Source organism: Chenopodium album, chromosome 10 (assembly GCF_948465745.1).
Source record: "Chenopodium album chromosome 10, dcCheAlbu1.1, whole genome shotgun sequence".
NCBI classification, from domain to species: Eukaryota; Viridiplantae; Streptophyta; class Magnoliopsida; order Caryophyllales; family Amaranthaceae; genus Chenopodium; species Chenopodium album.
In genome coordinates this window covers 16,664,053-16,674,284 of record NC_137843.1, presented here as the reverse complement: position 1 = coordinate 16,674,284, position 10,232 = coordinate 16,664,053, and the positions used below count along the sequence as shown (strand labels likewise).

The 10,232-nt window shown below is 34.0% G+C and overlaps 1 protein-coding gene across 1 annotated transcript; it reads left to right on the top strand.

Annotated features, from left to right (window-relative positions):
* The first annotated feature begins 2,372 nt into the window (after nucleotides 1–2,372).
* On the top strand, nucleotides 2,373–5,842 carry LOC145563717 (pentatricopeptide repeat-containing protein At3g29230-like). The gene is made up of 2 exons (XM_081624150.1): nucleotides 2,373–2,387; nucleotides 4,267–5,842. Exons 1-2 carry the CDS (start codon nucleotides 2,373–2,375, stop codon nucleotides 5,830–5,832), a joined length of 1,581 nt encoding a protein of 526 aa, XP_081480276.1. The 3' UTR covers nucleotides 5,833–5,842.
* The last annotated feature ends 4,390 nt before the right edge of the window (nucleotides 5,843–10,232 follow it).

The window sequence follows — 10,232 nt, the reverse complement described above, 5'->3', positions numbered from 1 at the left end:
TTTTCGTTTTTGTTATTGTGGTTTTTGTTTATATTTTGATATTCTTTGGTCTAAATTCATTATTTTATGCTTGTAATGCCATTTTTTGTTGTTCGTTTGATTTTTTCCGTCTATTTTCCTGTTGTTTTAGTTTATTTTCGTTTGATTTTGTTATGTTTTGTTTATTTTCTTTTGATTTATTGTGGTTTTTTTGTTCAAATTTGTACTGTTTATATAATTTTTGTTTTTTCTTTCATTTTTTGTGAATTTCTAAAGGTATGTTAAATATTTTGTATTTTTTGTTTTTATTATTGTGGTTTTTGTTTATTTGCCATTTTATTTTTGTTTATTTTCCTTTAAAAGTTTGATTTTTTTTTTAATTTGTTTGATCCTATTAATTTGTGGTTTTTGGAGTTGTTGGATTTTGGATTTTTTTGGTTTAATTTCAGATCTTAGTTTTTGCGACAGATTTCATGGTTGTTGTAGTTGTTGCGACGGTTTTAAGTTGTCGCAGATTAATTACAGCGACAAAAAATTAAACTATCGTTGAAATTAATAAAACCGTCGTAAAAAAAGTTTACGACAAACTAATTACGACAGTTGACTGTCACAACTATTTTTTGCGACGGTTTTTTCTATTTTTGCGACAGATTTTGGCTGTCGCAAAATTGCTTATTTCTTGTAGTGTAACTTCATAGTTATAATAAATTTTTGATAATGTTAGCATTCGTTTTTGATTCATTATTTATAGAAAATTTGAAGAATTAATAAAGAGGGAAAAATAATCCAAACTCTACTATCACTAATAAATTGTGTAATTCGCCATTTAGTCAAAAAAGCTTTTAGAAAAATGTATAATTAATCCATAATTTTCAAACATTAGCTTTATTTTGAAAAGAAAAAAAAAAACGAAAAAAAGAGAGAATGATATGTCACAAATAGCTTAGGAGGGGAATTTTTTTATAAGAATGTGACACATGTGCAATGGTAATGTTAGCGGTAATTACTTTAGTATTAGTTATAGATAGATTATAGATAGTTATTGATAAGGAAAATGATAAACATGTATAAGAAGCTAAATAAGGAAATATTGAAGATAAATTAATATTAATTACACCGATCTGCGCGTGATTTTATTATAAATTCATAACTTAATTCCATTTTAGGAAGTAAATTTAGTGTTTATACATAGCCCTAAGGTCTACATATATCATTATCCTTAAAATAAATGCCCTATTTTATCTTTTTGCACTATTCACATAATTTACTTTTTTATTTTTTACGAAAAATTCACATAATTTACTTTGACTACAATTAATTATTAATCATAAGAAAACATATACATAGTCATGTAATTGCATATTGAAATTGTCTTAAACTCTTAATGTATAATTTTCAAATATCAACTTTTTTTTTAAAAAAATAATTTTAGTCATCGTTAGTTAAAGTTATTATGATCAATTATGTATTGGCACTAAATTGACATACGTATTCAATTAAATTGTGATATTTATTTTGAAGCAAAAGTTAGTAAAATTATTTATGGCTTTCCTATAATGGATGTAATAAGATTTACCCAAATGTTTTTTTTGGTTGGTCAATAATCGACATGTTACTATACATCTTGACCATGGTATATGAAGTACGAGTAATAAAATGATTACACACGTGGAAAAGGAAAGGTCCACCACCAGCCATCATATATTGAATATTTGAATGCAATCATATAACTTTCGGACTAAGTTATTTCTTTTGTACTTCATGCAATCATTTTACAAAAATGTCATATCAACTCGTGTAAACTTTCTACTAGGATTGTGCTATTGTTGAAAAGCACAAGTCCATTCAAAGATTTTTGCCAATTCATAAGCACTTTCTACTAATAATTCGAGCGTGTATACATGATATACATGGAATTTAATAACTTCGCTATTTTCAATCGTTATCACTATCTTTTTATCCTATTTCAATCATATTTTACCAATGTGAACATTGAATTTATTACCGTATTACGGAGCATACATTAGATTAGTGTACTCCAATGAACGATTTTAAATAAAAAAATAATAATTTTATTTCTGAGATACTACTCTATAAACTACTTGACTTTGTAACAAATAACACAACTCAAAGTATGAAAAGTATTATTCACCAGGATCATGCATGAGTAAACACACTTAGCTAATGAACTGCATGCAAATTAAGTGCTAATGATTCTATGTAGTTTCGCATCAAATTTTAGATCTTTGTTTACTTTTGGTTTAAATCAAGTTGATTTGCAATCTATGGCTATTTTAGCTTACTTAAAATCTCAAAATTATAACATTAATACACGGATAAACTCTTTCTTTTAAGGTTGTGTATTGTATGTGTTGAAACGTAGATATGAAAGAATGCAAAGTTATCATGTATCTAGCTTACTACAACAATGACCAGATAACTCCTATAACACCCGACGATGTAACCCCTTCAATATTGACCGAGTAACCCCTATAACACTAACGACGTAAACATAAGAATTTGTGTTGTATACTTGGATTTTTATTAAGTTTGTAAATAATTTTAATTTAGTAAAAATAGTTTTAGTGCAATAAAAATAAGTTCTAATCGGTAAAAATAATTTTTTTTTTTTTTTGTGTTTAGAGAGCCACAAGAGCGGAGGCGAGAATCGATCTCAGGATCTCCTAGAATCGAGAGGAAAGCTCTAACCACTTGACCTATCCTCACTATCGTAGTAAAAAAATCGTAATTTCAAAGAGAAAATATAAAAAAGAATTAGTAAAAATAAGTTATAATTAGTAAAATTAATTTTAATCCAGTAAAAATGATTTTAGTTCAACAAAATTAATTTCACTTCAATAAACACAACGCCGGTACAACGAATATAACGTGAAGAGAGAACACGAGGTTCCATATAGGGTTTCTCATTTGGGAGGTTTTTCTAGCCTCCGTTGCTAATTTTTATTTTTATTTTTTCCTTTTCTCTCATTCTCTTTTCTTCCTGGTCTCACTTACAAATCTTTGTAGCACCTTCCATTAATGCTCTTACCAATAGTTAGGCACAAAAAATTTTAATTGCTTTCAATAAATAGATATCATCCTTAAAATGATAGTTATTTTTATTGTTTAGTTTCTTTATTTGTTCGTCTGACCGAGATTGATGATCTAGAGTTTCAAAATCTCCATAAGTATTTAGATGACCACATGAGTGTTTTCACCCAAACGACTATGCATGAGTGGATTTTAAACTGGATTAGTGCTAACTTGCATATTATTTTATCAAGACAATTTTTGATCAAATCTACGATATGATAAACTATGAGTTGTTAGGTACACGAGATTTGTTTATGTGTGACTTGACTATTTTTTATCGATGAAATCCTTTTTCATTTTGTAAAAAATAAAAAAAATAAAATTTTTAAAAACAAGACCTAATTCAAAATTTTGGGAGAAATTTTAAAATGGATCTTGCTAAAAAACAAACAACCCCGGGGCATTGGTTAAGCATTTAAAATCTTACCTAAAGTGGTATTAATTTGGGAAAGCATGACAAAATCACACGTCGATCGGTGTAATTAATGTTAGTTTTAATTTAATATTTCTACTTTTAACTAACTTATTCAACGTCCCCGGGACGTTCGTTAGTATTTTTCTTTTAAAATTCAGTCACTCAATCCAACTGGTAAATTTTGGACAAGCCAGATTGCACCTTAGATTTGACCCACTTATTTTTAGTTTCTTCAAGTCAGTCAGTTACCGAATTTGGGCCATTTTCAAGACCCAATTTAACATTGGGTCGAATTTCAGAATGTATAGATTAATATTCTAATGACTTGCTATATCATTAAAATTAAAATTGTATTTCAGGCCCAAATAGCAGAATGGCCCAATAAATTGGGTTTTTAATATTGGGCCACTATAACCACACAGTATCTATTACTGATTCACTTTTTCACAACATATTCAAAATTCAGAATTGCTTTAGAATCTCACATCTCCCCCACCATCACCACCACCGGAAACCGCCACCATTACCACCGTCCGCCGGTAATCTTCTTCGCCCCACCGGAAAAGTTTCTTCCTTTATTTTTATTCATTTAAAGAATTGCTCTGGCTGTAGTTCAAAAGCCACTGCACATTCTTTTAGAGCAGAAATTCATCTCTTTATTACAATCATGTAAAACCATTAATCATCTTTATCAAGTTCAAGCTCAAATTTTTGTTCATGGGTTAGATCATAGTTACTATGTAGTCCCCAAAATTATTGCTCGGAGTTCCGTGTTGAAGCGTGTGTTTGATAAAATGCCAGAACCAGATGATGTGATTTATAATGTTATGTTTAAAGGGTACTGTCAAAATGGGATGCACAATGAAGTTATTTCTTTGTTTGGGAAAATGATGGATTCTTGTGTTAAGCCAAGTTGTTATACTTTTCCTATGATTTTGAAGTCTTGCGGAAAGTTGTCTGCTTTGTGTGAGGGTGAGCAAGTTCATTCTGTTGTGTTGAAATATGGGTTTAAGAGAAACCCTTTTGTGGGTAATACATTGATTGAGATGTACTCGAGTTCTGGTGAGGTTCGGCGAGCATTTAAGGTGTTTGAGGAAATACCATTGAAAAATGTTGTTGGTTGGACTAATATGATCAGTGGGTTTATTTTATGTGGGGATATGAAATTAGCTAGAGAGCTTTTTGACTTGGCTGTTGAGAGAGATGTTGTGTTATGGAATACTATGATCTCTGGCTATATTGATATTGGAGATATGGAGAATGCACATAAGCTCTTTGATATGATGCCACATAAGGATATGCTGATGTGGAATACTATGTTGAAAGGGTATGCGAACAGTGGGAATGTCGATGCTTGTGAGGAGTTGTTTGAAGTGATGCCAAAGAGAAATGTTTTTTCTTGGAATGGATTGATTGGTGCGTATGCAAATCATGGTTGTTTTCTTGAAGTTTTGACTACTTTCAATCGAATGCTGTCTGAAGCTGAGGTGCTTCCGAATCATGTAACCTTGGCTACCGTATTGGCTGCTTGTGCACGATTGGGTGCACTTGATTTAGGAATATGGGTGCATGTTTATGCCCAGCGCATAGGATATAAAGGACATATTTCTGTCGAAAATGCTCTGATGGACATGTATGCAAAATGTGGACGAATAGAAATTGCTAAAGATGTGTTCAATGGCTTGGTTAAAAGAGATTTGGTATCTTGGAATACCATTATTGGTGGTTTAGCAATGCATGGTCATGCCTCAGATGCCTTAGCTTTATTTGATGAGATGAAAAATGCTGGGGTACAACCTGACGGAGTCACCTTTGTGGGTGTTCTTTGTGCCTGTACTCATATTGGTTATATTGATGAGGGTCTGGCTTATTTTCAGAGCATGGCTGATTATTTCATAAGCCCACAGATTGAGCACTATGGTTGTCTGGTTGATTTATATGCCCGATCAGGTCATCTGGCCGAGGCTCTTAATTTAGTAAAAATGATGCCCATGAAGGCAGATTCTGTTATATGGTCCTGTTTGCTAGGGGCCTCTAGGGTTTACAAAAATATGGAGATGGCTAAGTTGGCTCTCAAACATCTGATTGAGCTTGAACCAGGGAATCCGTTAAACTACCTTACATCATCAAACATCTATGGAGATGCTGGGAAATGGGATAATGTGTCGGAGCTTAAAGTTGCTATGAGGGATACTAGATTTCAGAAAAAGCCAGGTTATAGCATGATAGAGATTCATGACAAAGCAGTCGAATTCTATTCATCAGATCACAGGCATCCCGAGATGGTAAAAATATATGTATGCTTGAGAAATTTATCTAAGATTATACAGTCACTAGGGTTCTGACCTGAAGATTTGGACCTTGATTAGGAAGGCTCGATTTAACAGGACATGTTATGATAGACAAAGAAAAGGAGTTCAATTGAGTCTTCCACAATTAGCTAGTTTTCCAAGCTCAACTCCATAACTCCTTTTTGTAAGAAACCTTCTCGAGGAGATTTCCGAAACAGTATTTCATATCAGCATGGGTGCATGGCCTAATGTATACATGATCGATCATTGACATTGATGATGGTAATTTATCGTTAATCTTGTAATAGCATCCTGGTCAAGAGAAAAAAAAGAAGATACAATGCCTTATTATCAAATCTGGTGCTAAGCATACAGTAACTTTGATGTACTGATTGCATATTTGTCTTAATTACTACATACTACTTATTTTGAAGCAAAGGCATGTAACAATGTAACATATTACTTGGAAAACTCTGCTCCAGGAAGGCTGAGCATCCACTATCGTTCTAACTACAATTTCAGAATTTCTCAGTATAAATCGTCAGATGGTAATTTCTTTGCTATTTAGATGTGTCTTTGCTATTTTCTGACTTTTTGTTGTGAAAATTTACCAAACATAATCTATTCAAACATACCTATCGCTTCATAAATCTAAGGAACCTCCCTTCTCCAGGCCGTTATCTCTTATGATAGTCCCTTTCCGGTCTCTTCTTTCCCACACTTCTCTTCAAGGGACGCTTCCTGGATGATTTAATGCCCTCAAACTCCTCTTTATACCGCTATTCACCCTGACGATGGAGGCATTCCCAACCATCCTAACTCATCCTCTGCCACTTCAACAATACCTTTCCAATTGCCTTGTATTTCCTAAAGAAGAAGATGCTTTTACTTCTAATCAACAATAATAATTTCCCCGTCTTTTCTTCTGTCCCTCCTTAAGAGATGATCTTGTAAAAGTTACAGTCAAACACCTGCTTTTAAATTTTAATGTCTTCTTCCGCCCTTTTGAGGACAATTAGCCTGTTCCTTCTTCCCTGAATTTGAATCCATTCCCTTTCCTCAAGCCTGCATGAAATAAGCAACTTGTGTTCCATTCAATTTAAAATCATATTAATGTACGATTGTGCGACATCTCTCCAAGTCTTTTCGATCTCACGTCTATAGTGTTACTCAGAATCCACCAAATTTTCTAGACCATGTTAGACTGTTAGTAGATAACAGGCTAGTATAGATTTCAAGACCATATATAGTGACCATAAGTCCATAACTATTACTGTGAAAATAAGACTTTATAGCCGCCACTCATGAAGTTTAATTGCATAATGCATGTGTTTGGTGTGAATTATAACATTATGTAGATTAACTTTTCCAATTGTTGTTTGCTTTTGGGCTACATAGCTATTGATTATATAGCCTTTCTCGTGCTCGAAATGGACATATTGCAACTTGTCATCAAATGGTAAGGTTTTTGTTTGTTTTTATTTTCATTTCATGCTTGCTATGTGGAAAGAAATGACCAAAAAATTGAGGGTAACTATTGCGATTACAAGGTCATTAGTGGAATAGTGGGCATGGGTATGGTCCTGGGTGAGCTGAAAGAGAGATACGGAGTATTGATTAAAAAAAATGATGACCGCCATTGGTCCGGAATGAACATCGGGTGCGTGCTTTAAGGAGGGATGAGAGCAATAAGATGTTCAAAATGGTTTAGGTTTGAGTAGAAAACTAGGACATATACAGCTAGGGGCGCATCTTACAAATCCTTGCAAATGGTTTAGGGACTTATGATCTAACATTAGATATTGCTTAAGGCAGTTTTAATTGTATGATCTAACAAGGTGTTTTGTAATATCCAATAAATATTTAGTTTCGATCTTCAATACTCCGTAGTTCAATGTAGAAAGGGATTTTAGGAAGGTTGTTGTTAATTGGACAACGGAAAAAATACTTCCAGGCAAATATGCAGCTCTTTTCTTCCATCGTTGCAGATGCAAGACAGTACTCTAATTACTAGAAATAGATGAGAGCATTGTGCACCTCACAATCTAAAGATATGATGGCATAGATCATAGTACAATATGAATGAGGCTTTTGGTGGCTACATGCCTACATTTGATCATACTAGAGGACATAAGAAAGGTATTGATGGCGAGAATGCATGGGGAAAACAAATTATTGGTAAAAAGACAGACTTCTATGTCCAAGAATTCGTACTGAAAAGGCAAAGATTTATAAGAGGATAAATTGTTTTTTTAAAATGGACTTTCTTCACATTTGTGTTAGGAAGGGGGCACTGAAGTTACATACTTATACTTCGGGAAATGATTTTAGCACACCCTTAATTGATTTTGGCACACCCCTATGTGAGAGCACAAATTTCTACGCTCTTCTCGCATAGGGGTGTGCCAAAATCAATTAAGGGTGTGTCAAAATCAATTTCCTTATACTTCATATGTGGAAAGTTTGTTTTAAAAGACTTGTAATTGTAATGCAAGGTGACTAGTTGATGTTCCATGTTGCCACTAGGGGTGAGCATAGCAGGGTACCCTGTAAAAATCTTAGGATCCGGATCCGGAACCTGTTGCAACAGGTTCCTAAAAATAGGACCCGGAATTGGAACCTGTTCAACGGGTTCCTAAAAATTGGGAACCGGAACCGGAACCTGCAGGTTCTGGTTCCGAAACAGGGTACCCTGTCTTTCAAAGTGAGCTTAATAGTTACTTGATTGTCTAGAATATTTAATACAAAATTACAAATACTTATATTAATACCATTAATTAAACCTTTAAAAGTAAAATGAAAAATGAATAAGAGGAGGGAGAGAGGTAGGTGACGACTTTTATATAATTTTGATATAGAGTTTTTATACTTGGGCTTAAATGATAGGTTCCGGTTTCATGTATCATATAGGAAACCAATACTAACAGGGTACCCTACAGGTAGACCTAGTAATTGGGTCATTCGGGTCGAGTCAATTCAGGTCGGTTCAAGTTCGGGTCAGCAAATGTTTAAGTCGGGTTCGGGTCGGGTCGATTCGGGTTTCGGGTCAGTACTTCGGGTCAAGTTCGGGTTGGATCAAGTTCGGGTTGTGTCTATTCGGGTCGGGTCAATTCGGGTCGGGTCAATTTTTAGGATTAATTTTCGAGTCAATTTCGGGTTGAGTCAATTTGGATCGGGTCTATTCGGGTCAAGCTTGTGTCGGGTCACCAAAATAAATTCACTTAAAAAAATAGTTGGAAAAATAAAGTAAAAAAATATAAAAAAAATCGTGAGTACCTATTACTTAGGAAAGAAAGAAGCCCTAAACTAAGTAATTCACTATTTCACCCTATTCACTTTAGGATTCGGGTCAATTCGAGTCGGGTCGATTCGGGTCAATTAATTCGGGTTAAAATCGGGTCAGTCACTTTGGATTTCGGGTCAAGTTCGGATTTCGGGTCAGGTCATTTGGGTCGGGTCACTTCGGGTCATCGGGTCATGTTCGGGTCAACTCCATTTCGGGTCGGGTTAGTTTGGGTCATTTTCGGGTCAACTTTCGGGTTACGGGTCGGGTCAATCGAGTCGGGTCAATCGGGTCGGGTCAGAATTGTCAGGTCTACCTACAGGTTCCGGGTCCAAAATTTTATTACTCGGAACCAGAAGCTGTTGCAACAGGTTTCCAATTTTATTACCCGGAACCGAAACCTGTAGAACAGGTTCCGGTTCTGAAACCTGCAATTCCGAACAGGTTCCGATTCCAGATTAGGGTACCCTAAATTTTTTCTCACCCCTAGTTGCCACAACTAAATGGAAGGCAATTGAACATCAAGAGCACTATGTAACTAGTCGTTTACACAATCGAAGGCTTAAAGGTTTCTATTCGAGCTTTTGAATGGTCTCAACAAGTGGGTACCCAGCCTCAACCTATGGACCCATATTTGCACTACCCTATAAGAAGTTGAAGACCCACTATGAAGAGAAACCTATATTAGTGAAGCATCCTTGGTGATATGTGGAATGTACTCCATTTGTCGGTATTTGTTGTCCTATTTACTTTTTAAAATTTTCAGTATATGACTTAAAACCTAAGTATGTTGTACTTTGTTAAAACAAAATTTATAAAAATGTAATATTCTACAAGTATGCATTAAAATGAATTCAATAAGATTACAAGTGATTATATTATTTCTTATAGATTTGTAAATACATGGTCAAACTTATGTTTGACTCACAATTGTGTACTGCAGCAAACAAACAAGGACAAAGAGAGTAATTACTGAAAATATCAGCTTTTGATAAGTTACTTATTGATAATGAAATATTTGAGGATACTTGGTTTATAATATTTATACTAGTTTTGTGTTCAGACTATGCCTAGATGGTTGATAGAAGTTAAGATAAACTTTTTGGATTGAATGTAAAATACAGTCATATAATCCCTTTTGATAATGCAAGATATTTAGATATACCGAACA